Raw genomic sequence first — 27,913 nt, 5'->3', positions numbered from 1 at the left:
GTAATCTCCACTTTTGCCACCGGATGTCACCAAAAAGACCCAACACATGTAAAAGCGTGACATTTGTTTTATTTGGTTGAAGAAATGCACTTCACTCAATGTCCTGCTGACAAGTTCTCCAATGTGCAAACATAAAACACACAGTTAAGGCATCAAAGTATTGAAAACTAAATACTTTAAGACACAAATACAATGTTTAAAAACTAAATATTTGGTTCAAGAGCAGCGTGAACTGAGGTTATTTGCATAGAGGCGATAAAAAATACTGACAAAAGTGACATTTTGCCCATTTGAACAGCGTCATGTTCACAGTAAAGTTTAGCTGTGAATCGGCTGAAAATCAGGAATAAACCAGGGCTAAACCAGGGCTAAACCAGGGCTAAACCAGGATTAAACCAGGGCTAAACCAGGGCTCTTTCCTTACGTTACGGAGCAAACTGGAACAACAAAAGTGACCCTCAAACACTCAGCTTTGTGCCCTGAATATTAATGTCTAAATAATCTCATAAAGTGGCATTTGAATGAGGTTTGAGTAGAAAATAACACTGTTTATCTGTAAACACAAAACACATTCAAGACATTTCACACAAAGAGGTTCACACGGGTCAAACTTCAAAGTCTGAAGTCTAAATCACGACTTGGAGCTTGATGGTGTAGAACCTGCGGTAAATATTTATCGTAGTTTTACATCCGTGAAGTCGCAGTTTGTGATGACATTTTGAAAAAGCGTTTGTGAATTTGATGACGTCATACATTCAGACAAAGGCAATATTTTGAGCACTTTTGCCCCGTTCAAAAGATACATATAGTTTTGAATTGTTAATCGCGACTCTCATTCTGAAACCTGTGGATATAATGAGAGAAATGTCCACAAATGTTGAACGTTTGCCATTATTTTTGCACTATTGTTCTGATCCGCTGAATATATATCGCATTTAATTCATCTTTCTTACACATTCAGTTCCAATTCCATATTGTGTCTTATTTCAGCGTCGATTATTATTCATTGTCGTATGTTGCACCTTACAAACATTCACTCGCTTTGATTAATTTTAATCTGAATTGAGAAACAAACGATAATTTTGTCAATCGATTAGTTGTTTAGAACGCAGTTGTTTTTTGACTCAATTTGATGCCGTTGAAGCTGAAATGAGTCAGTTTGAGGATCCTGGTGGAGCACGTTTATGGACCGAAGAGTGTTTCCATCGAATACACTCAATTTACACATTTTCCATGTTGTTTTCACAGAATTAAGGTTAAATTTCAGTCATAAAACTACTTTTTCTCAGCTCGTGTTTCGTGTTCGTCTCATGTTTTGGAACCTGTGTATGAACAAGTTAACTATAACTTTAATTAGTTGACAATTATTTTAAAAATCGATTAGTTGTGATTATTCTATTACCCATTTGAGCCTGTTTGATTTGAGGGCTTTAAAATCTCACATTAGGTATTTAAAAAGGTGCACTAAAACATTACAAATAAAACTAAATATTGGATGTTTTTTTGTTTTTTTAATTGTTTGAGTTAATTGTTTAAAATTCAAAATCTGATTAAATTAATTCACTTTAACAGAAAATAAACTTTCTGTATTTCACATTCTATTACTGATAATGAATGAAAAACTGCAAAGGTTGTATTAGATTTAAGATTACAATGACTTTACCATCTTTGATAAACTATTGTAAATTGAAAGTATAAAATATAAAACATTCCTAACCTTTTTTCGCAAAACCTATTGAGAAATTAAGCCCAAAACTGTTGAAAATGATCTTTCAATGCCGCTTGTCACAATGTTTTGGGCAGTTTAAGACTAAATGCTGTTTTTTGTTTTTTTCTGGTTGAAACGACAATAAAAGACATACACATGAATACATGCATACATGAATACACAAGATAAAATAATTCACAATAAATTCAAAATACTGCACATTTTTAACACCGAGTGGATTTCCTTCGAGTGGTTTGACATCACGGAAAAAATTATAATAAGATAAACAACAACAAAATGTATTTCAGCTCTTGAAACGATTAAAAGAAAGTGCAATTCAATACTTTTTTGTTCATTTGTTCTGAATAACCTCTAAATTGTTAAGGCCAAACGACAAAAACAAATCAAAAACATTTACATTGTCAGTTTCTGTCTTGTTTTTGGTTAAAATGTTATAGTAATTACCAAAAGTTACTGAGGTTTTTGGCTCATATTTGTTAAAAATTGCACTTAAGACTTTTTTACGTCTAATAAAAGCAATAAAAGATGCAACAAACCTCAATTCTGTTCTAACAAAACATTTTTTAAGTACTGTCATTTCTGTTTTTAATACATAATCAACCAAATAAAGGATGAAATATGTAAAATGAAAGCTTTTAAATGGAGAATATTCACAAATAAAGTGTATAATTAATTAAAAAAACTGAAATTGTTGATTCTTTTTTGACATTTAAATTTAATAATGCCACTGTCTTGTTCTAAAACGTCTTCTGGCCTGTGTTTTAGAGTCTTTATAGTCTAGTTGTTGCATCTTGTATCTACTACAAAGATGTTAAGATAATAGATTTCTCATTAATTATTATTCACTTCATACATTCTTTTTTACATTATACGTTCTATAGACTTCACAATGATTGACGTGCGTGTTTTTAAAGCGGGAAACAAAAGGAAAACGAGCAGAAACACCTTTGCATTTGTCTGTAAAAGTAACAGTACAAGTTTGCTAAATGAACGAAAAGGAGTTGAAAAGGAAAACTCGTTGACGTCTTGATTCGATTCGTCGTCGAAGGTTCGTCAAATGTTTAAAAGGCGATTGTTGAAAAGTTGAAGGCAAAAACAAAAAAATACGGCAGATGGATGCAAAAAAACAGGTGAAATCAGACAAAAACATTCACTGGCTTTGGTTTAACGCAACAGTCGATTTGTGGTTGTGTTTCCTGAAACGTATCGCGGAAAAATTAGTCCAAAATGAGTTGAAAATGAGTTTAAAACCGTTTGAAAAAAGTCAGTTCAAAAGCGTAAAAAGCGTCAGATAATATCCTCCTGCGTTTATCCTTCTTATTTTACTTCATCTTGTTTGGAGGAATCTGCGTTTCGTGGCGTTTTGAGTCCCGTCACGCCATGAGGACCAATCGGAGCGTCCAAAGGCTCTAAACTCCGCCTACAAAAGCGAGCACCTGAAAAAGCTCTTCTTGGGGCGGTTCTCCGTGATCTTGACCGGACCCCCGGCGCCGGACGCGTTGTTGTCGTTCTGAGGAGGAAATAATACTGACTGTGAAAGGTGCAGAATGTTCCACAGTATCGCATTAAAGCCATCTCCATGGAGACAAGAAGGTGAGAATGTTTTTCAATGTATACTTTTTGTTGTTGTAATTTAATGCCACATTCCAGGCAAAGAAATGGCATCTCCATGGAGACAAGAAGGTGGTAAACCCTCAACTAGAAAAGTGACATAGTGCAGCTTTAACTGGAGATATATAGGTATTGATTACACTGCCCCCTACTGGTCAGACGACTCGTTGAACTAAAATGCAGTTAAGATAAATATATTTTGCTAAAAATGATAAAAACATAATCTCAGAATAGCACATTTTTTAGGTTTATAATTTCACTTCCTTTTTGTAATTGATGACATCACATTAGGAAATTACAAACACTGGGCAAAAACTCATCTAATGATTTTTTTAAATTGACAAATAGAAATATATAAGAGTGACTTTATTTTGTTGAATTCATGTTTAGAGAGTCCAAAAGCTTTGTGTAAATTCTGCATAAACTTTGATTGGAAGGAGTGTCCCTATTCTGATGTCACGTTTTCTCCACAAACACAGACTCGATTGGTGTAAACATATCATGTACAACAGGTATAAATACACCAAATAAAGTCAAAATGAGTCAGAGGCACTTTAAGTATAAAGTCTGAACTCACCATTCTCCTGTTGAGCCTCGTCATGATATCACGGCCCAGAGTGAAAAAGCCCTGAAAAGAAATTTAAAAATATACACATTTTATAAATATATATCGAATTTTGTGATTCAGGCTTAAAGGTTGAATGGATTTCTTTGGCCCAAATCTGAGTCTTATTTCCTCGTGGCGTGGACTGCTGATTAGTCCTGCCACGTATCAATCATAAAACACACCTACAGCTCACCTGCAGCCGCGTCAGGCTCGTCCCCACGTTTCCGTGTGTCTAAGCGCATTGATCTATCATAATATAGTTCCCTCAATGTACGGGGCAAAATGAAGACGGAGATAGACTGTTCGAGTTGACTCATAAAAGACGTAAATCTACGGGAGACGAGAGATGCGATGCGATCCGGTTGCGCTAATAAACAAACGCACGTGTGTGTTGTATCGGTCCACACGGGGGAGTGGCATGTGCACGTCCACCTGCGTTCTCAAATCGCCCAAAAAAATCGTCCATTGCGCCTTTAAAACTCTCTAGTATCTCATATTTGGCTTAGTCCTGGCTTAGTCCTGGCTTAGTCCAGGTTAGGTCCTGGTTTAGTCCTGGTTTAGTCCTGGTTTAGTCCTGGTTTAGACTTGGTTTAGTCCTGGTTTAGTCCTGGTTTAGACTTGGTTTAGTCCTGGTTTAGTCCTGGTTTAGACTTGGTTTAGGCCTGGTTTAGGCCTGGTTTTTAGGCCTGGTTCTACAGTGAAGGGCACAGAACTCACCTCTTCTACGTTGATGCCGGACTTCGCACTGGTCTCTAAAAACTTGATTCCATAATCTATCGCCAACTAAAAACGGGAGATAAAAACAGTGACTCCAGGAGGACTTTCAGTGAGATTGAACTTAGATATAGTCACAGTCCGTACCTTCTCTCCTCTTTCCTTGGACACCTGCCGCTTGTCATTCATGTCACATTTGTTTCCCAGAATCATCCTCTCCACGTCTGACGAGGCGTGCTGGAAAACACAGACACAAGAAAACAAAGGTAAAGTTTTATTGCAACTTTCATCGTGGGACATTTAGAATCGCACGTCATTTGAGTTGGATTGAATCCACTCATTGCACCGACACTGGACTTCCACTGGAGGGCATATGTGACGCTTTGAGCCTTTGAGTTTTATTTCTTAATGAATTAAACAGTTTCATCATGAACATAAAATGGGAAATATAAAACATAAAAAAGACAGACAAAAATACCTAAAAGGTAAACTAATAACTTAAAAACACCAGATTTTGGGCTCAAATCGAACTAAATGAAGAGACTGTTCCATGGCAGTTTTGGATTGGACCAGTTTCATTGTTTGAGTTCATTTAGAGTCCAAAAAAGGAGAGAAGGCTTTAAAACATTTTTATTTGTGTTTTATTTTATAAAATATAAATTTTCGGTCAAATGTAACCGAATTATTTAAGTATTACCGAGTATTAAACATAAACAACAGAAGAAAATATGGTTTGGAATATGGATCACAAAACACCCAATTAAATGACGTTTTTTAAAAAGTGAATGTGCTTTATTTTGGGAATAAAGAGGCTGTACCTTATTTTTGTCACATTTGAAATGTGAAAAACAGAATGTAATAAAGTATCTGTTTTCCCTCAGTTCAGATATGGTAAAAGCTTCTATTCGGGTGAAAATGAGACTACAGCGCTTTCACTGAATCTAAATATAAAGTGTTTTATTCAGGAAGTGCGCCGTTAGCATGCTAATGTTTGTTAGCTTTACGAGATTAATGGAAAATGCTTATAATTAACTCATAGCGGTGAAGGATGCTGTGAATGTATTTGTGAGCAAAATCAGGTGCAGGAGTATTTATGGACAAGCACAGAAACAGAACAGAACAGAAGAGGGCGCCACGTCAGTGTTTTTGACACTTGGAAGAAAGGACTTTTTTAGCCCGGATTCATCAAACTAGAGTGAATGAGGCTAAATACAACTGCAGGTATGTTTTTGACGAGGGATCAATGTTAGAACATGGTTAAACGCCCCAAAAAGTATAGAATCTTTAATATGTGTCCTTTAAATATCAATTTAGAACAATATGTGTGTGTCCTTTAAATATCCAGTAGCTTTTCAAATGGTCCTTTTTTATGCCATAATACAAGTTGTACTGAATTTGAGGCGGGTGCAGATATTTATTGGACAGAGAGGAAGTCACACAAACGGGACAATGCACCGTGACCCTCGGGCCTCACCTCCTCGATGTTCCTGATCCAGTTCTTGATGTTGTCGAAGGATTTCTCGTTGGTGATGTCGTACACCAGCATGATGCCCTGCGCGCACAGGAAGTGAGGTCAGAGGGGACAGGAAATGACATCGCGTGCGCACAGAGAGAGAAAGAGAAAAAAAAAAAACACCACGGCAGCTGGAGGGAAAGGTCAGGAGCGGGACGAGAACAATGCAGCAGTTTAGAGCTCTCAAACTGCTCAAACTGCTGAGAATGAAAAATATATGGCTTAATTAGTCTGTATATTCAAATAAAGACAAGACTAAACTATAATAGACCATTTTGTGTGCGAAATATCCATGCACTTCATTATCATTCGAAAAATCATTATACAAGTGGTATTATTTGTACCACTGCGTCAACCTCTGTCTTTTAATGAGTTTCCTGTGAATATGATTGGACAGGACAAAAGTAAGACCGTTAAAATAAGTATTAACACAACGGACATTTCTTTAAAGCTTTCTTGGTATGAATAGTCACTTGGATTTATTCAGGTTTCCTTATGACACAAACGAGAGCGTATAATCTGCATGACTCACCATGGCTCCTCTGTAATAGGCCGTGGTAATTGTCCTGAATCGCTCTTGACCTGCAGTGTCCCTGAAACGGACAGAAAACGATGATCAGGATCTGCTCTTCTGCACATTGTGTCCAGTTATTCCACTCGCACTCAAAAGGATTATTACCGGGATAAATATCAGTCGTTAAATCGCACGTTGCAAACACTCACCATATTTGAAGTTTGATTTTCTTGCCGTCCAATTCCACCGTCCTGATTTTGAAGTCAATACCTAAAGACAGAGAAAAAAAAGACACTTTAAGAATTGAAGATGTTAAAGGTGCACTGTGCCACTTTTCTGGAGTCACTTTGTCGTCTCCGTGGTGATGTTATGGCTTTAACTGGAATGTTCCACTGTGTGAAGTGGGCATTTTTATTGGTCAAAAATACCTGGTCTCCATGGAGATAGAGGAGTGTAATGAGAAAGGACATGGTGCACCAACAACCAATGATTATTTTAGTTATTTTTTATCGATTAGTTGAATTCTATTGCACATTGCGACTTTTTAAATACATTTTTTAAACCAAATAAAAGGTTGAAATAAGGTGACAGAAAGCATCTAGTCAGAAAATATTTATGAATAAAATGCGTTATTGAAGACAATCTCAAATTGTTCATCCTTTTTTTGTCATTTCGATTTAATAAAGTCTTTGTTAAACTGTGCGTTTTCGAGTCTGTGTTGTGAAGTGCCGGCCGTAAAAAATGATCATAGTTGTATTTTGATAATCATAATAATCATTGTCTGGACTGTGCAGACTCTAAAACACATAAGAAAAGATCTTTTATGGCAAAGTCAAAAAATCTGAAAGACAAAATCAAGTTAAACGTGACAAAAACAACCAGATCAATGAAACTTCTTCATTTAGGTCTGTTTTTGGGCTGTATATTGAACAAAAAAGACTTACATTTGCTTCTAAAATTGCCGCAATTATTATTTGTTGGTTCTTTTACGATTATATTGTGACCTGAATAATCCTAAATCCTAAATAATTTATCAATTAACCGAATAATCTTGACATCTCTACATTCAATAAACTAAACCACTTTTAATTTTCATTGTCCCAATTTCATCCATTTACGTTTTATCGTTCTACATTATTTGTTTCTCAGTGTTCTTTAAATTGACAGTTTCTTATTTATTTATTCTTGTTCTGTGAAACATCTTTGAGTGTCCTGAAATGCTCTATATTAATAAAATGTATTATTATTAGTTAAAAATGTGTTTAAAAAGTCTCAATGCACAATAGAAAGTCCAGATAATGATGATCAAATACAACTACAATGATTCTTTAGTCAATTAATTGTTGCAGTCCGGCCTTTAAACGCTACTTTTAAGTGCATCCATTAGTATTATGTAGGTCTGTAATCAATTAACCATGAATTAACTAAGGACTTATTGTTATCTGAACTGTAAAACACATGCCAAAATCACTACGAAGACAAAATCAGTCACATTATTAAACTAAAATCTCAAATAATAATAAACTATTCAAGATTTTCCTCCATATTTGTGAATATTCTCCATGTAGAGGCCTTCAGTCACCACATTTCAACCTTTATTTCCTGAGAAAAATGTATTTAAAACCTCTAAATGTACAATAAATGAACTGATCGCTGTTAAAAGGAGTGTCCAGGAGTATTCAACCATATAACGTTCATATATTTGGTCATATTTGGGCAGGTCCACTGTGTTTCCGACGTTCCCTTTTACAGGAAGACCAGCTGCTGACTACAAACTTTCATCAAGGACTCGCGCTCCTTCCTCCTGCGGCTCTAATAACTCTGTCCGCACGTGTTTAAGCGCTTGACTCGGACGCTCGGCTCGGACGCTCGGCTCGGACGCTCGGCTCGGACGCTCGGCTCGGACGCTCGGCTCGGACGCTCGGCTCGGACGCTCGGCTGCTCGGCTCGGACGCTCGGCTCGGACGCTCGGCTCGGACGCTCGGCTCGGACGCTCGGCTCGGACGCTCGGCTCGGACGCTCGGCTCGGACGCTCGGCTCGGACGCTCGGCTCGGACGCTCGGCTGCTCGGCTCGGACGCTCGGCTCGGACGCTCGGCTCGGACGCTCGGCTCGGACGCTCGGCTCGGACGCTCGGCTCGGACGCTCGGCTCGTCTAAACAAGCGCTCGCTCCAGGGGGCAGCGCTGGGTGTGACCGCTGAGCAGATCTACAGACCATGTGCACTTTAGAAACAAATATAACGGACTCAAGATTTCCTGTTTTGAAACGTGACCTGGGTTTGAGTGCGTTTGATGAGACGGAGGTTGTCGGTTCAAATCCCCCACTCTTTCACATATTTAACGTAAACCGAACTGAATCCGACACCTATTTTAGACTTAATGTGCTTTAACCTTTTTTTTTTTTTTTAATGAGTTATTATTTTTTCTGGTCTTGTCTTTTGCATCATATTTTTAAATTTGTTTTTTGTTGTTGTTTATGTTGTAGTAGTTGTTGTTGTTAATAATAATAATAATAATAATAAATGACTACCTTTATTTTGAAAAATGAATTTAAAAAAAATTATAATAAAGATAATTAAGAAGAGACGCTGCAAGTGAAAAAATTAAAATGATGGATAAAATTGACAAAATTGCACATATTTGGGAAATACTATAAATCTGAAAAATGTATTAATGAAGGTTTTAATTTCTTGCTTCATTTTGCTGTCACGTTAGAACAATGATATTTACTGAGGGTATTTTGAATATCTTATTTAGTTTTCGAGCAAACTAGATTTTACAGAAAATTTGAGTAAAACTTTCATTTCGCCTAATTTTTGGCGTTGAAACTTTAATAAATAAAGTCTAGAATTAAGACATGGACAAATCCTTCTGCGTTATCCCTGAAAACATTGTTCAGTTGTTAGGTTTGGTGTGTGTGGGGCTGATTTATGGCAGAAAAATATTGTATTAAAGTGTATTAAATCAACCTTGACGGTGAAACGTTTGCGAGTTTACATTAGCGGTGGACAATATTAACCCAAATTCATATTTCAAATGTTTTTTTTTGCATTATCTCATTAAATGTTTCTGTAAATGTCTTTTTTGAGGTTCTTTTTTGAAGTGTCGCACAAAATGTGACAAAGAATTTTACCATAAAATCTAAGAAAAATCACTTTATGAAGCTTGTTTTTTTTAGATTACACTTACATTTTTAATAGTTTTAATTAGACAAAACACACAATTTTCTAATTGTGCTAATCTCCAAAACAATAATAGTGACATTATACATTTATAATTAATTACATTCAAACCTCAACTCAGAAGTTTAAAGACGTTTTATCACATTTCTGTTGCATTCACGTAATATCATCCGAATATTGTTGTCGGTAAACTTTAAAAAAAAAACATTGAGATATTAAATTTTTGTCAATATTGTCCACACCTTGTCCTATAATATCTTTAGTAAACAACAACAACAACAACAACACTGCTCAAGACAGAATAAATCCCCTTTTCATTGGTCATAAAGTTGTGGATTGTAAATTATTATATGATATTTGTGCCTTTCCTCTCATTCTTCTCAGCAGTTTCTCCGTAACCAGGAAGTGAAACTGTGTCGAGTGGTTGCTACGGAAACGAGCCGAGGTCAATGTCCTCCGCCACGACGCGAGAGCTGTACAATATTTCAACATAACATATTTCTGGGCAACACCAGACGTCACAAACACCTTGGATCACGGCGTTTTTGATGAGCGTCGCAATTTTATTTTATGCTTTAACAGTGGGATTCTGCTCAAAGTTCACATTCAACACACCCAAGAGCAAAACCTCTGAGAGACTGAAATGCTACGGTAATACTACTGCATTTCAGGACATATTTGTAAAGATATAATGAACAGGTTTTTGTTGTTTGCTGGGGAAATTAAAATGTAAGTCTCAAATAAAACTGCGGCTTCAGATTATACAGTATAATTGATCCTGGGAGATAGCAATCGACATTATGAAAGCATTCCATGGAAAGTGAACTGTTATTTTAAGTTTTAGGAGGTTTGGATCATCTTAAAGACATCGTTCTCTCGTTTGAGGTTCAAGAAAAAAATATTTTTGCAGGGATTTCAACTATTTTTTAATCATAGACTTTACACTCCTCATTCACACGTTTTAAACATCTCAAACACACACAATATCACACAGTATTATTCATGGTTATTTTCTCCTCACTGATATGATATGTTCATTTTCAGTTACTACAGGTTTTCAAACCCAAGTTTCCCAAATGAAGTGTAAATGAATAAATGAGTCCAAATAGAAGTTCAGTGACTTGGAGAACTTAAAAGCGCTGAACACGTAACGTACTGACATAATTCAAGATTGTAATGACCTGAGGCTGTGTCGCGCTCTTTACACTTTGATCTTGTGGATTTTTCTTCTCTGTGACATTTACAGCAGCGTCTGGAGCGAGTCCGACTTAAAAGATAAATGTCTAACAAATACCACAGGCCTGACTCACTTTACGCCCTGAGATCCAAATGTGCAGATATAAATCCAGAGCGGGATAGAATTTATTTGAATGAGGTCATTTTGATAAACTCCACCAAAAACAACATCATAGTGTCTCACTCTGTTCCATCTCCAAAGCCTTTCACAGTGTGAATGATGACGACGAGACGAGTGCAAAAGCCGTCCAGTCATGTCCAGCTTAACCAGCCCAAAACATGCAAAGGACCAGCTCCTGACCAGGACCAGCTCCTGACCAGGACCAGCTCCTGACCAGGACCAGCTCCTGACCAGGACCAGCTCCTGACCAGGACCAGCTCAAGATCTAGAGATGGGTCCCAACTGCTTGAAGGACAGGTCAAACGCAGAGAACAAACTTCCCCCGACCTTAAACCTTGACCTTAGTGAGTTCTAATCCTGAGGTCTGTTATGTAAAAAAAAAAGATATATATATATATATATATTTATTTATATAATATATATTATTATATATATATATATATATATATATTTATATAATATATATATATATTATATATATATATATATTATATATATATATATTATATATATATATATATATATATATATATATATATATATATATATATATATTATATATATATATATATTATATATATATATATATATATATATATATATATATATATATATATATATATATATATATATATATATATATATATATATATATATATATATATATATATATATATATATATATATATATATATATATATATATATATATATATATATATATATATATATATATATATATATATATATATATATATATATATATATATATATATATATATATATATATATATATATATATATAATACATCTTTCACAAACAGTTCCAAAGGTATTTAAAACGCTGTAAAGGCTTAAAGCCAGTTCATTTTAAATGTGACTGCACCAGCGTGTCTGTGTGAGGTGTCAGTGCCTGGAATGCTCCGCAGTGTGGCATTAAAGGTTAGAACACACCATTGTCTCTAAATGAGATGAGTGTCTGACACATTGACGGAGCACTTCCCTCTTCCTCAGTGGGACAGAGGTCAGCTGACACCCACGAGCCTCGGACACAGAACAGCCACTGTCCACACCACAAAGCATCATGGGAAATATGGTATAAATATGCAGCATTCAAACTGGACACGGTTTAAAACTAACTGACCGCTGGAGTAGAGAAGACTGTTGTAGAGTGGTCAAAATAATCTAAACCCACAAACTAATCCAGACTAAAACTAGAATCATTCAAACAAGTAATGACACTAGAAATATGTGTAAACAGGACAAAGTTTCCTCCTGATCTAACGTAAAAGTCCACACGGGGATAATATTAAAGAAACTAGCAAACTAAACAACAAAAAAGGGTGTGGTTTAAGCATAATTTAAACCAGTCTTTTCTCTGGTATTAAAATATGAGTATTGTGACACTAGTTTCTAGTCACTTGAGGAACTGAACTATTGCTTATGATATAACGGGCATAAACGATGGCTTAAACATGCAATTGTGCAGCAGAAAGAGTTTTTATCACAGACAGACCCGTTTATTATAATAAAAAGAACAATAAAAATACTCTTTAGTAAAGCTGAAGTTACAATAATACCATTACAACTCTGCTCTTCATCATAACCATAACGACAGCAGCTCGAGCATGATCTGTGACCGAAGAGCAAAGCCACTTCCTGTTTCCTGAGGAAGTGTCGCTCTCTGACAGGAAGCACTCGTGTCTCACCTGCTCCAGCACAATCTGTCGCTCAGGCCCGTCACCAAACACCACAATCAAAATCACAGTTTGAGCAGGTCTAATTGTCAAAGATCGCACTTATTTAGGCAACAAAACTAAACACCTCGACTTTCTATTGAAAACTAAATAAACACATTAAAAATAACTGAACTCTTTAGTATATTACATCTCTACAAACACTTTTAGGATCATGTTTCAGACTTCTCATGTGCACTTTGAACAATGACGTACTTCTTAAACATGAATTGCAATCGTCGTCACAAAAATCTTGATTATTTTCTTTTTTTTAAATCTTTTTGAATCTGTTAAGAGTTCATTTGCAAAGCCGTGAAATCAACTTTTAATTCGTGTTCAGGGATGTATAAACAGACATAAGACAAAAACATGCAATAAAAAGCAAAAAAAGAGCAATAAAAAAACAATAATAATATCCTTTATCGTTCAGAAAGTTTTTATATGTATTAGACTAAAGACATGAAAGAAAAAAAAATCATTAAACTGTGATGTTTCTTCTCACAATAATCGTAAACACTGAAATCTCATTGTGATATAATTGTGACATGGATTAGCACGAGTATCATCGTAATATGTTTATTAAGTGCGTCCAGAAACATTTTTATGAAGGAGACAGAACGACAGACACTCAAACAAACATCAATATTGTGACCTGAATAAACTTATCGAATAACATCATTCTTTTGTATTAAAGCTTAAATGGAATAATCCTAAAGTTCTACGTTTATAACATACAACAGTATTTATTTACCAAGAACACATTTCTCAAACACAAAAAGCTGATTATTCTTTTGATATATAAAAAAACAGTTCAATATTCCTGATTTAGACCAATGTTAGATCTAGTTTTGGTTTGTGACTTTACTCTCATTGACGGATGAATAAATATAATAATACAATAATGTTAAATACTGATAAAAACTGCGATTTAAGTTTTAACAATAAGATTCTGTTCAAAGCTCACATTTAAACACAAATTGACTAAAAAACTCTCAAAAAGGCCTATGAACGGACAAACTCTGACAATAAGATGTGATATTCTGTTGCTATGGCGCTTCAAACATTACAGCCGTTGCGATTTGCTAATTAAATCCATTCAAATTGTGATTTCACTTCGATTGCGGCCTTAATGTGAAATGTTTTTGTTGCTGTTGTAGTTTGAAATGTGTTGGTAAAATGACGGTTTTGTCCTTTAGTCCTCTATTACTCCAGTTTGTGTCACGTGTCCAGATTAAACGTCGGCTCCCGCTTTAAATGACCTCTGAGGTGTTTGGATCCACCATTTAGTGACTTGGCCCAACTTCCCTTTTGGCCCCTCGTCTTAAGAAACGCTCTCGTGTTTCTGGCGTGTCGTGTTCCTGGACTTCCCCTCACGGCGCTGAACTGAGGCTTTAATCAAACCAGGACTCCAGCTAAAACCAGTATTTAATGTGCGTATTCTGCAATAAATGTAGTGTGGTAACAAATATGACACAAAATATGGCGAGTATAAATGCAGGCAAGTGAAAGTAAAGTTTGTTCCTCTTCTGAAATGTTTGCTCTTAAAAGATATGGTGTATTGCCTTAAATGGTTTGATAAAACAATCACAGCTGGAGTAATTTACCACTGAACCAGGACTAATCCAGGATTAAACCAGGATTAAACCAGGGCTAAACCAGGGCTAAACCAGGATCAAACCAGGATCAAACCAGGATTAAACCAGGGCTAAACCAGGATTAAACCAGGATCAAACCAGGATTAAACCAGGGCTAAACCAGGATTAAACCAGGATCAAACCAGGATTAAACCAGGGCTAAACCAGGATTAAACCAGGGCTAATCCAGGGCTAAACCAGGGCTAAACCAGGGCTAAACCAGGATCAAACCAGGATTAAACCAGGGCTAAACCAGGATTAAACCAGGATCAAACCAGGATTAAACCAGGGCTAAACCAGGATTAAACCAGGATCAAACCAGGATTAAACCAGGGCTAAACCAGGATTAAACCAGGGCTAATCCAGGATTAAACCAGGGCTAAACCAGGGCTAAACCAGGATCAAACCAGGATCAAACCAGGATTAAACCAGGGCTAAACCAGGATTAAACCAGGGCTAATCCAGGATTAAACCAGGGCTAATCCAGGGCTAAACCAGGATTAAACCAGGGCTAATTCAGGATTAAACCAGGATCAAACCAGGATTAAACCAGGGCTAATCCAGGATTAAACTAGGGCTAAACCAGGATTAAACCAGGATTAAACCAGGATTAAACCAGGATTAAACCAGGATTAAACTAGGGCTAAACCAACAATAAACCAGGGCTAAACCAACGATTAACCAGGGTTAAACCCAGAATAAACCAAGGCAAAACCAGGACTACACCAATAATAAACCAGGACTAAACCAATTATAAACCAGGGCTAAAACAATGATAAACCATAAAAATAAACCAGGGCTAAACCCAGGATTTATCCAGGATTAAACCAGGGCTAAACCAAGGCTAACTCCAGGATAAACCAGGGCTAAACCAAGGATAAACCACAGCTAAACCCAGGATAAACCAAGACTAAACAGGGACTAAACCAGGGCTAATTCTGAACTATATAAAATAAACCAGATCCAAGTTAATTCCAAGATTATTTGTGAGTTCACAATTGCAAAAAAAACACATCAAATTCGGATTACATTGAGACTAGATTTGGAACTAATCCATGACAAAACAAGGTTTTAATCAGGACTAAACCAAGTCTACATCTGAACAAAGACTGAGCTCAAACTGGGATTTAACAAGGACAAGTGTGAACCCGCCCTAAAACTGGACTGATCCAGACTAAACCAGGGCTAAACCAGGACTAAACCAGGACTAAACCACATCCAGACTATGCTAAACCAGATCTAAGACAGGACTGAGCCAGGAAAGGAGGACAAATCAGAAATGCTAAAGTAATGCTGCGTTCACACTTGGACACATGAAATTGGGTCAAACTGGGGGTGAATCCGGAACTAAACCTGGACTTGACCAGGACCAAACCAACTCTACATAAGGACTAAACTTATATCCAAACTAAACCAGAAAAAAAACTATAATTGTAATAGTTTTTTCCTCCTCAAAAACATAAGATCAAAAGATTGAATTTTGTTCATCGACAATGGCTATAAACCTTTTCTGACTCTGAAGCTCATGTTTGTGATATTGTATTTCTTTATACAGCTAAATCAGCATCACAGGAGACATTTAATTCGATCTGTAGCTCCAGACTAAACCAGGACAAAACCAGGTCTGATCCTGTCAAATCCTGGACTAAACCATAACTAAACTATGAACCAAGGTCTTCAGCAGGACTTAACCAGGACTAATCATGTAAAAAGGACAAATCATCCACACTTGTCCATGTTGGGACCTGGTTTGAGCCCAGGTTAGTTCTGATGCAGACTTGGTTCTGTTCTAGTCCTGGTCTAGGCCAGGATTAGTTCTGAATTTAGTTTAAACTTAACTTGAAATGTGAATGTGGTCTATGTATGAATGTGGTCTAAATAAGGATTTAACCAGGACTAAACCAGATCTGAACCAGGCCTAACCCAGAACTGAATAAGAATTAACCAGGTATCCAGGACTAAACCAAGACTACAGCTGTACTTAACCAGGACTAAACCAGGTCTAAACCAGGTCCAAACCAAGGCTAAACCAGATCTGAACCAGGCCTACTCTAGAAATGAAGAAGAATAAAGATATCCAAGATTAAACCTGGACTAAACCTGGACTAAACCTGGACTAAACCAAGACTAAACCAAGACTAAACCAAGACTAAACCAAGACTAAACCAAGACGAATCCAAGACGAATCCAAGGCTAAACCAAGACGAATCCAAGACTAAACCAAGACTAAACCTGGACTAAACCAAGACTAAACCAAGACTAAACCTGGACTAAACCAGACTACATCTGTACTTAACCAGGACTAAACCAGACTACATCTGTACTTAACCAGGACTAAACCAGGTCTAAACCAGGTCCAAACCAAGGCTAAACCAGATCTGAACCAGGCCTACTCTAGAAATGAAGAAGAATAAAGATATCCAAGATTAAACCTGGACTAAACCTGGACTAAACCAAGACTAAACCAAGACTAAACCAAGACTAAACCAAGACGAATCCAAGACGAATCCAAGGCTAAACCAAGACGAATCCAAGACTAAACCAAGACTAAACCTGGACTAAACCAAGACTAAACCAAGACTAAACCTGGACTAAACCAGACTACATCTGTACTTAACCAGGACTAAACCAGACTACAGCTGTACTTAACCAGGACTAAACCAGGCTACAGCTGTACTTAACCAGGACTAAACCAGACTACAGCTGTACTTAACCAGGACTAAACCAGACTACAGCTGTACTTAACCAGGACTAAACCAGACTACAGCTGCACTTAACCAGGACTAAACCAGACTACAGCTGCACTTAACCAGGACTAAACCAGACTACAGCTGTACTTAACCAGGACTAAACCAGACTACAGCTGCAATTAACCAGGACTAAACCAGACTACAGCTGCACTTAACCAGGACTAAACCAGACTACAGCTGCACTTAACCAGGACTAAACCAGACTACAGCTGTACTTAACCAGGACTAAACCAGACTACAGCTGCACTTAACCAGGACTAAACCAGACTACAGCTGTACTTAACCAGGACTAAACCAGGCTACAGCTGTACTTAACCAGGACTAAACCAGACTACAGCTGTACTTAACCAGGACTAAACCAGACTACAGCTGCACTTAACCAGGACTAAACCAGACTACAGCTGTACTTAACCAGGACTAAACCAGACTACAGCTGCACTTAACCAGGACTAAACCAGACTACAGCTGCACTTAACCAGGACTAAACCAGACTACAGCTGTACTTAACCAGGACTAAACCAGACTACAGCTGCACTTAACCAGGACTAAACCAGACTACAGCTGTACTTAACCAGGACTAAACCAGACTACAGCTGCACTTAACCAGGACTAAACCAGACTACAGCTGCACTTAACCAGGACTAAACCAGACTACAGCTGTACTTAACCAGGACTAAACCAGACTACAGCTGTACTTAACCAGGACTAAACCAGACTACAGCTGCAATTAACCAGGACTAAACCAGACTACAGCTGCACTTAACCAGGACTAAACCAGACTACAGCTGTACTTAACCAGGACTAAACCAGGCTACAGCTGTACTTAACCAGGACTAAACCAGACTACAGCTGTACTTAACCAGGACTAAACCAGACTACAGCTGTACTTAACCAGGACTAAACCAGACTACAGCTGCACTTAACCAGGACTAAACCAGACTACAGCTGTACTTAACCAGGACTAAACCAGACTACAGCTGCACTTAACCAGGACTAAACCAGACTACAGCTGCACTTAACCAGGACTAAACCAGACTACAGCTGTACTTAACCAGGACTAAACCAGACTACAGCTGCAATTAACCAGGACTAAACCAGACTACAGCTGTACTTAACCAGGACTAAACCAGACTACAGCTGCAATTAACCAGGACTAAACCAGACTACAGCTGCACTTAACCAGGACTAAACCAGACTACAGCTGCACTTAACCAGGACTAAACCAGACTACAGCTGTACTTAACCAGGACTAAACCAGACTACAGCTGCACTTAACCAGGACTAAACCAGACTACAGCTGTACTTAACCAGGACTAAACCAGACTACAGCTGCACTTAACCAGGACTAAACCAGACTACAGCTGCACTTAACCAGGACTAAACCAGACTACAGCTGCACTTAACCAGGACTAAACCAGACTACAGCTGTACTTAACCAGGACTAAACCAGACTACAGCTGCAATTAACCAGGACTAAACCAGACTACAGCTGTACTTAACCAGGACTAAACCAGACTACAGCTGCACTTAACCAGGACTAAACCAGACTACAGCTGCACTTAACCAGGACTAAACCAGACTACAGCTGCACTTAACCAGGACTAAACCAGACTACAGCTGCACTTAACCAGGACTAAACCAGACTACAGCTGTACTTAACCAGGACTAAACCAGACTACAGCTGCACTTAACCAGGACTAAACCAGACTACAGCTGCACTTAACCAGGACTAAACCAGACTACAGCTGCAATTAACCAGGACTAAACCAGACTACAGCTGTACTTAACCAGGACTAAACCAGACTACAGCTGCACTTAACCAGGACTAAACCAGACTACAGCTGTACTTAACCAGGACTAAACCAGACTACAGCTGTACTTAACCAGGACTAAACCAGACTACAGCTGTACTTAACCAGGACTAAACCAGACTACAGCTGTACTTAACCAGGACTAAACCAGACTACAGCTGTACTTAACCAGGACTAAACCAGACTACAGCTGTACTTAACCAGGACTAAACCAGACTACAGCTGTACTTAACCAGGACTAAACCAGACAGGTCCACTAGTCATGATCTCCAGCAGGACGTAACCAGGACCAAATCATATCCACTTCAAACTAAACCAAACCGGGTCAACGCCTTGGACCTCGGTGTTTCACACGCGCGTAATGTTGTGCGTAATTCCTCACCGATCGTGGAAATGAAGGTTGTGTTGAACGCGTCTTCGCTGAATCGGAAAAGCAGACACGTTTTCCCGACGCCGCTGTCTCCGATCAGCAGCAGCTTGAACAGATAGTCGTAGGTTTTGGCCATGGCTCGGGCTCCGGTCCCGGGGTTCTGGGTCCGTCTCCAAGCAGCGGCCTCTCGGACACAGCTCCGCCCGTGCGCCGCGCTCTGTGCCCGGGTGTGCACCGCCGCTGTCGCCCCGTCAGGCCGTCAGGAGCGGTGGAGGTTCACGCACGGATCACCGAGAGGAAGCGCTGTACACCCGGCTACAGCTCACACCGTCTGGGTTTTTCCCGTAACAGGAGCGAGTCTGAGCAGGAAACGCACCAAAGTGAAGCTGGAGGTCAGACGCGCGCAGCAACGTCCGCTCAATCTTCAAAATAAAACCTCTCAATATTCAGACGATATTTGATCAATACTCCAACAAAAATGTGTCTTTAAACGTATTGGTTTAGGTTTAATCATCAGACAAAATGTGAAATATTTGTAAAATGAATCACAAAATAGCAGAAATATCACCTTAAAGCTTATTTGACAGTATATACAACATTGTTTTTTATCTTTCATCATATGTGTGAGTGTATTTATCATTTCTTCTATTTATTCCACTCGCCGCTGTGGTAATCTGGACCATTTTAATGATCATTGTGTGATTTTTGTTTATACGTACTCACACACACAAAAAATACATTAAAGAAATCATTTAAAGGCGTAATGGACGATTTTTTGGGCCCAAATCTGAGTCTTATTTCCTCGTGGCCAGGAGAGCAGCACGTTTCCCTGTGTCCAAGCGCATGGATCTATCGTAATATAGTTCCGTCTGTGTACAGGACAAAATTGGGATTAGGACGGAGAAAGACTGTTCGAGCTGACAGAAATCTGCGAGAGACGAGAGATGCGATGCGATCCGTCGGGCTAATAAACAAACGCACATGTGTGTTGTATCAGTCCGCACGGGGGAGTGCGCATGCGCACTTCCGCCTCGCACTTCCGCCTGAGTTCTCAAATCGCCGAAAAATCTTCCATAACGCCGTTAAGTAATCTGACTTCTGAAAGTATCAAGAATATGGTGCTATAATATTATACACTGGATTATCAAATGTTAGCAATTCTTTTTTATAATCTACATATTTTTCAATCCTTCTCGCAAGCAAGAATTTGTCAATACTAACCCTTATTTTGTTACTTTTAATGGTGGTTGAAAGCCAACTGAAAAGGTGCATTTACCGCCTCCTACTGCAGTTGTAAGTCTTTAATGTATGTGTTTTACGCTAGTCCGTGAGGAAAAAAAACAACCACAAAAACGAGAGAAAAAGGAGAGAAAAACAAATGTTGACGTATCAAATGTTTTTCTTCTTTGGTGTTTTATGGCGGTTGGTATCCAACTGTTACATTACACCTACTGTAGTTGTATGTCTTTCTTGACATCATCTTCTTCTTCTATGGTGTTTTATGGCGGCTGGTATGTCTTTTTTGACACATTTCTTATCTTTGATATGCCATATATCGTCCCATGCATTCAGTTCCTTTCTGCTTTGATCCCATGGGCTTTGAAGACAATGAAACATAAACACAGTTGTGTGGACAGTAGGTGGCGGTGCTCTCTTGCTATTAGAGAGTCTATTTCTATCTCTCTCTTTTCTTCTCTTTCTTTCTCTCTCTCCTTGTTTTTTTTTTTTTTAAACAGTATAGCGTAAAACACATACTTTGAAGACGTACAACTACAGTAGGTGGTGGTAAATGCACATTTTTGGTTGGCTGCCAACCGCCATTAAAAGTAACACAATAACAACGCGCAGAGGCTGCTCTTCTCTCTTTCTCTCTTTCTTTCTCTCCTATCTTTTTTGCTCTCTCTTTCTCTCTTTACTATGAGAGAGTATAAGAGCCAACCCAAATTGCGGGGCACTACGAGAATTAACTCCTAACTTTTCCATATTAAAGTCATAATTTTATTAGATTAAAGTCGAAGCCAGAAAAAAATCCTACATTTACGAGAATAAACTTGTAATTTAACGAGAATAAACTTGTAATTTAACGAGAATAAACTTGTAATTTAACGAGAATAAACTCGTTAAGAATAAAGTCGTAGTTTAGGGGCCGGTGTCAATGTTCCGATTCAAAGTGACGTGAGCAGTTCACTTTCAGCTCCACGTCCAGGACTCAAAAGAACGGGCTTGGATGAGTTGACAGTTTAAAACTACATAAAAGCCTGCAATAGATGTTAAAGTGTTTCCTGGTCTTTAAAACGATGTATTTCGTGTGTGTTTATTACAAGACAAGACACTGCGTTTAGCAGCACCTTTCCTGTTACGCATCTCCCACAAACTGTTGGATAAACGCGTTACTTTCTCCATGTCGTAGCCGTAGAGCATCATGAGCTCAAACAGCAGCCGTGCTCCGTGCCACAGCCACCCGCAGACAGGTGGAGCAGCCCGCAGACAGGAGGAGCAGCCCGCAGACAGGTGGAGCAGCCCGCAGACAGGAGGAGCAGCCCGCAGACAGTAGGGGCAGCCCGCAGACAGGTGGAGCAGCCCGCAGACAGGAGGAGCAGCCCGCAGACAGGTGGAGCAGCCCGCAGACAGGTGGAGCAGCCCGCAGACAGGAGGAGCAGCCCGCAGACAGGTGGAGCAGCCCGCAGACAGGAGGAGCAGCCCGCAGACAGTAGGGGCAGCCCGCAGACAGGTGGAGCAGCCCGCAGACAGGAGGAGCAGCCCGCAGACAGGTGGAGCAGCCCGCAGACAGGTGGAGCAGCCCGCAGACAGGAGGAGCAGCCCGCAGACAGGAGGAGCAGCCCGCAGACAGGAGGAGCAGCCCGCAGACAAGAGGAGCAGCCCGCAGACAGGAGGAGCAGCCCGCAGACAGGAGGAGCAGCCCGCAGACAAGAGGAGCAGCCCGCAGACAGGAGGAGCAGCCCGCAGACAGGTGGAGCAGCCCGCAGACAGGAGGAGCAGCCCGCAGACAGGAGGAGCAGCCCGCAGACAGGAGGAGCAGCCCGCAGACAAGAGGAGCAGCCCGCAGACAGGAGGAGCAGCCCGCAGACAGGAGGAGCAGCCCGCAGACAGGAGGAGCAGCCCGCAGACAGGAGGAGCAGCCCGCAGACAGGAGGAGCAGCCCGCAGACAGGAGGAGCAGCCCGCAGACAGGAGGAGCAGCCCGCAGACAGGAGGAGCAGCCCGCAGACAAGAGGAGCAGCCCGCAGACAGGAGGAGCAGCCCGCAGACAGGAGGAGCAGCCCGCAGACAGGAGGAGCAGCCCGCAGACAGGAGGAGCAGCCCGCAGACAAGAGGAGCAGCCCGCAGACAGGAGGAGCAGCCCGCAGACAGGAGGAGCAGCCCGCAGCCCGCAGACAGGAGGAGCAGCCCGCAGACAGGAGGAGCAGCCCGCAGACAGGAGGAGCAGCCCGCAGACAGGTGGAGCAGCCTGCAGACAGGAGGAGCAGCTTGCAGACAGGAGGAGCAGCCCGCAGACAGGAGGAGCAGCTTGCAGACAGGAGGAGCAGCCCGCAGACAGGAGGAGCAGCCCGCAGACAGGAGGAGCAGCCCGCAGACAGGAGGAGCAGCCCGCAGACAGGAGGAGCAGCCCGCAGACAGGAGGAGCAGCCCGCAGACAGGAGGAGCAGCCCGCAGACAGGAGGAGCAGCCCGCAGACAAGAGGAGCAGCCCGCAGACAGGAGGAGCAGCCCGCAGACAGGAGGAGCAGCCCGCAGACAGGAGGAGCAGCCCGCAGACAGGAGGAGCAGCCCGCAGACAAGAGGAGCAGCCCGCAGACAGGAGGAGCAGCCCGCAGACAGGAGGAGCAGCCCGCAGCCCGCAGACAGGAGGAGCAGCCCGCAGACAGGAGGAGCAGCCCGCAGACAGGAGGAGCAGCCCGCAGACAGGTGGAGCAGCCTGCAGACAGGAGGAGCAGCTTGCAGACAGGAGGAGCAGCCCGCAGACAGGAGGAGCAGCCTGCAGACAGGAGGAGCAGCTTGCAGACAGGAGGAGCAGCCCGCAGACAGGAGGAGCAGCCCGCAGACAGGTGGAGCAGCCTCGGTTATATTCACACATCTTCTCTGCTCTTCTATTGCGTTGATGGGCACTTTGCGCACAATCACTATTCTTACATGCTCATTGTGGATTTTGCTACAGCCCCTAGCAATTTTTTTTTGTTCAGGTTGGCCCTTATACTCCGTCATACTATACTTTTTTTATACGGTATAGTAAAATGTAATGATCATCATTGCATGACCAAAACAATGCATAAGCTACAAGTACTAGAAGTTATAGAACTAAGAATAAAGTGTAAAGAATAAAGTAGATGTACCTTTGCAGTTGGGTGCCAGCCGCCATTAAAAGCAACAACATAGTGGTTCTAGATCTACCTACCAGTACTACTACTGTTCTACTACTACTAAAAGATAGGAAAAATTGCAACTTTGATGACAAATCCCGAAAAAACTGCTAGACCGAGGAATACCAAGGACCGAGGATCTTCAAGACCGTAATGCATGGCCATATCCTGTTCAGTCATGATCATTACTTTCTCTTAAGCAAAAATGAGCCTTTATTTTCTGTGGCGGAAAGTCAATAAAGATTTGGTCTTGTAATGTTTCATTTCCTATTCCTTTCAGAGATTATTATTATTACTATTAGTATTAGTCCCGAGTGCCACAAGCTGGTGAGAGGCCTATTATTATTATCATTATCATTATCATTATTATTATCATTATCATTATCATTATTATTATCATTATCATTATCATTATCATTATCATTATCATTATCATTATCATTATCATTATCATAACTAGTCACTAAAATGACACAAAAAAACTACAACAGAAACAAATACAAATGTTGATTTCACAAGTTTTATTAAGTATTATAATTGGATACAGACACTTAATTATTGTATTGTTTTGTTTCATGCTTGGTATAGCAGTAAATCAGTAAATACAACACCAGTGTTACATGAAATGGAATAAGCAAAGGAAAATACTAAATATGCGTATTTCTTTCCCGCCCTGACAACAGCCCACAGCTTCACCACAATGTGTATTCTACATTTACTGATGGTGCAGTTCATACCTTGCCCATGCACATACATTTCTTAAGTATATTGTGTCAAATACATGCAGTGTAAATGGTGTATTTTTTTTTTAAAAAGCTGAATAAAACAATATTAAAGCCATAAATGAGGGGCGTGTTACATTATCATACTTTTGAAATTCAAAACAGATTTCATGAAGTAACTGCCCCCAGCTTTTGTACTCTCATTTATTTGACGTTGGATTGTCTCCAGTTTCTCGACCTTCTCTGGGTCGTTCTTCTCCTTCATCTTCTCAATCAGAAAGTCCAGCTGGACAAAGGTTAAAGCTGAATCTATATTCAGGGCAATTTTCTCCAGCTCTACAATGATGTTGAATGCTTCATCCAGAATCTGATGTTTGCTTTGTTGAAGGTCAGTGATTTCCTTCTCCATTTGCTCCAGCGTTGTGCTCGTCAATTCACTCTTGGCTTTGTTCTCATCGTACATCTTCTTCATCTCTTCACTGGTTTTTGGCACAGTTCTGGTCTTGGTCACGTATCTCCACTTTTCTTTTACGTGATCTTTCACTGAGCACTTCTTAGTACAGGAAGTACAGTTACCATTTTTGTCCATGACATGACACCAAGATGAATTTGAGGCCCAAGTGCACCCTGGGTAATGACAGGTTTCTTGACATTCAAGGCAGCAGACAGCTTTGTAATCCCAAAAGTTGGTTAGCTCTTCTCTTTCTTTGAAGGTTTCTTCTACATTGATGGTAAAACTTTCATTATTTTTGATCTGGTCTTCATATTTTGACAGCTCTTTTTTGTTGTTTTGTATCACTTTCTGTTTTGTCTCAATATCAGTGATCCGTTCATTTAAATTCTGGATGCAGGCGCTGAGTCGGATTCTCTCTTTCATGACTTTTATTGTTGTCTTCAGGGATTGAGGTTGACATTGGCCGACAAATTTAGTTAAGTCTGACAAACCTTGCTCTGTTGTTCCATAGGCATGTCTTGCTGCTCTTTCAACATGTTTTCCCCTTTCATACTTTTCTTTCATACTTTTTTGACAGTTGTTGAACAGAAAATAGACTGGCTCATTGTTTTCATTTTTGGCATATTTGATCTTTGCCTCATCTAGAGCTCGTAGAGCATTCGCTGGTGTCATACTGTCTGAGTGAGTCATCATGGCCACGATATTTGTCTCCATGTTTTTCCCGAAGAGAGAAGTGACGGAGTTGAAGATGTAAACCAGTCTCTCGTCCAGTCTGTTCTCTGTGGCCTTCAGGACCAAACCGACAGCATCAATAATGTCCACGCCGTCATCGGCACAGAACAGATCCTGCAGTTTCTTGTTGATAAGATTATCATATTCTAATCCTCGAGTGTCTCCATATCCAGGAGTGTCAATGATGGTCAGCGAATAAGGAACAGTTATTCCTTCAAATCCAAACACTTGATAGACCGACACTGCAGACGTCTGACTGTGAGACTGAGATTTAGGATCTTTATCGTTCTCTTCAATAATCTCAAACCAAACCTGGTCATCAAACTTCACTCCCATCAAATAGTTCACCAGAGCGTTGATCAGAGTGGATTTTCCAGTTCCAGTTGCTCCAACCAGAAGGATAGTTCTGTTTTGGTGTTTGGGGTCACGTTTTCCAAAAGTAAACCTCACAAGTTTAGATTCTTCATCTGATCGTTTGTCTAAATCAATCTGTTCTGGTTTCAGCTTATAACGAGCTGGTGGCCCATCGTCTATTTTATTGACATCAATAAGATGTTCTTGGAACTTTTTTCCCGTAAAGAGAAAAGGAATCTTCCTAAAAGGAATGTTCCTTAAAAATGACATATTGTTTTTAATAAAAGCACAAAGATGGTTGGCAATCAACTTCTTTTTCCTTCAGTGAGATCTGTGGATGAGTAACACACAATCAAAACTTTAGACATTTTCAAATTTAACATTGAGTGTACAACTACTATGTTTATAATGACACACTAGTAACATGATACATATTAATAATAATAATAATAATAATAATAATAATAATATTTCAATAGATATATTTCTAACACACAAGAGTGCTGACAAAGCAAAAAGTTAACAATTAAAAGCTTGTCTAAATAAAAAAAATCTTTAGCTCCGTTTTGTAAAAAACAAGACCAGTTGCATTGCCTGGCGATTGGCGTTACCAAGACCACACCCTGGAGCCAGGCCTGGCATGGGCGCTCGATGGCGAGTGTCTGCATTCCCCACGGAATGCAGATTTTTGTATTTTTTATTCACAAATCTAAAGAAAAATCTCAGCCGACAATAATTTAAGTCAAGACTTTATATTGTATAATTAATCTGTGTGATCAAGTATTTTAGGTGGTCAAGTATTTTAGGTAAATGTTCAGAACTAAACAGGTTTAATGGGTTAAAGGCTTTTCATTGCCTCTTGCTCAGGTACAGCCTCCTGCATAATCTAAAGGAGCTAGTTTGGTAAAACCAGCCGTGTGATTAATCTGCATCACTTCATGATTAATGGGTACGGTTTGTATAAATAATAATCACATGACTTAACGCTTTAATATTTATATATATATATATGAAGCAGGTCTTACCTTTGCTGCGGGTGCTTGGATGCTGCCTGATTCTTCAGTGTATTGTAGTTTTATTGAGTACCAGTAGGGAGGGTGTCGTATGTGGTCACATGATTTCAGAGAATTGGATTCACTTACCCAGGTTGTGCCACATCCAGCTGAGGTATGAAAGATTTGGCTTTGATGGTCATGGTAACAATAAATAGAGCATGAACATGACATGAAAGAAAGATTGCAGCATATGTCCTCAAAAGAAAACACTATGTCACATCATCTATATCCACCTTATTCAGGAAGTTGCCACAATAATTAATTGTGCCCCTTCTTCCAGTTGTGTGTTTTGCATGGGCTGCCGCTCTCTACAGTAAATATTGTTATTTTTATTATAACAACTCTTAATAACTCTTTTGTAAATATTCCAACAAAATGTCTTCAGTCAGTCTCATGTTCATATTCAGCTGTGGATGTATAAAAGTGTCGAAAACTACAATAATCAATCTTTGAAGTCCGTTTACTTATTATTTATGTCCCGCATGCCTTTTGTCTTACTTACAATCTTGTTCTTCTGAAGCGCTCGTGACTCACCTGCTCCAGCACAGTCGCTCAGGCCCGTCACCAAACATCACAATCAAAATCACAGTTTGAGCAGGTCTTATCAAAGATCGCACTTATTTAGGCAACAAAACTAAATACCTAGTCTTTCTCTTGAAAACTACATAAACACATACAAATTTACTTGACAG

The 27,913-nt window shown here is 39.6% G+C and overlaps 2 protein-coding genes across 2 annotated transcripts; both read right to left on the bottom strand.

Moving 5' to 3' along the window:
- Positions 1–51: 51 nt before the first annotated feature.
- On the bottom strand, positions 52–19,855 carry rab8b (RAB8B, member RAS oncogene family). Its single transcript, XM_072465278.1, has 8 exons — positions 19,540–19,855; positions 6,898–6,958; positions 6,707–6,767; positions 6,136–6,213; positions 4,809–4,898; positions 4,665–4,730; positions 3,918–3,968; positions 52–3,239 (listed from the first exon to the last, which is right to left on the bottom strand). Exons 1-8 carry the CDS (start codon positions 19,661–19,663, stop codon positions 3,150–3,152), a joined length of 621 nt encoding a protein of 206 aa, XP_072321379.1. The 5' UTR covers positions 19,664–19,855; the 3' UTR covers positions 52–3,149.
- A 4,904-nt stretch (positions 19,856–24,759) lies between these two features.
- LOC140380738 (uncharacterized) lies at positions 24,760–27,361 on the bottom strand. Its single transcript, XM_072464644.1, has 2 exons — positions 27,309–27,361; positions 24,760–26,407 (listed from the first exon to the last, which is right to left on the bottom strand). Exons 1-2 carry the CDS (start codon positions 27,359–27,361, stop codon positions 24,760–24,762), a joined length of 1,701 nt encoding a protein of 566 aa, XP_072320745.1.
- Between the last annotated feature and the right edge of the window lie 552 nt (positions 27,362–27,913).

This window comes from Eucyclogobius newberryi, unplaced genomic scaffold, assembly GCF_026437365.1.
Source record: "Eucyclogobius newberryi isolate DKJ021-1_F unplaced genomic scaffold, fEucNew1.0.hap1 SCAF_5, whole genome shotgun sequence".
Lineage (NCBI taxonomy): Eukaryota > Metazoa > Chordata > Actinopteri > Gobiiformes > Gobiidae > Eucyclogobius > Eucyclogobius newberryi.
The sequence above is the reverse complement of the archived record's forward strand: the minus strand, read 5'-3'. Positions and strand labels throughout refer to the sequence as shown.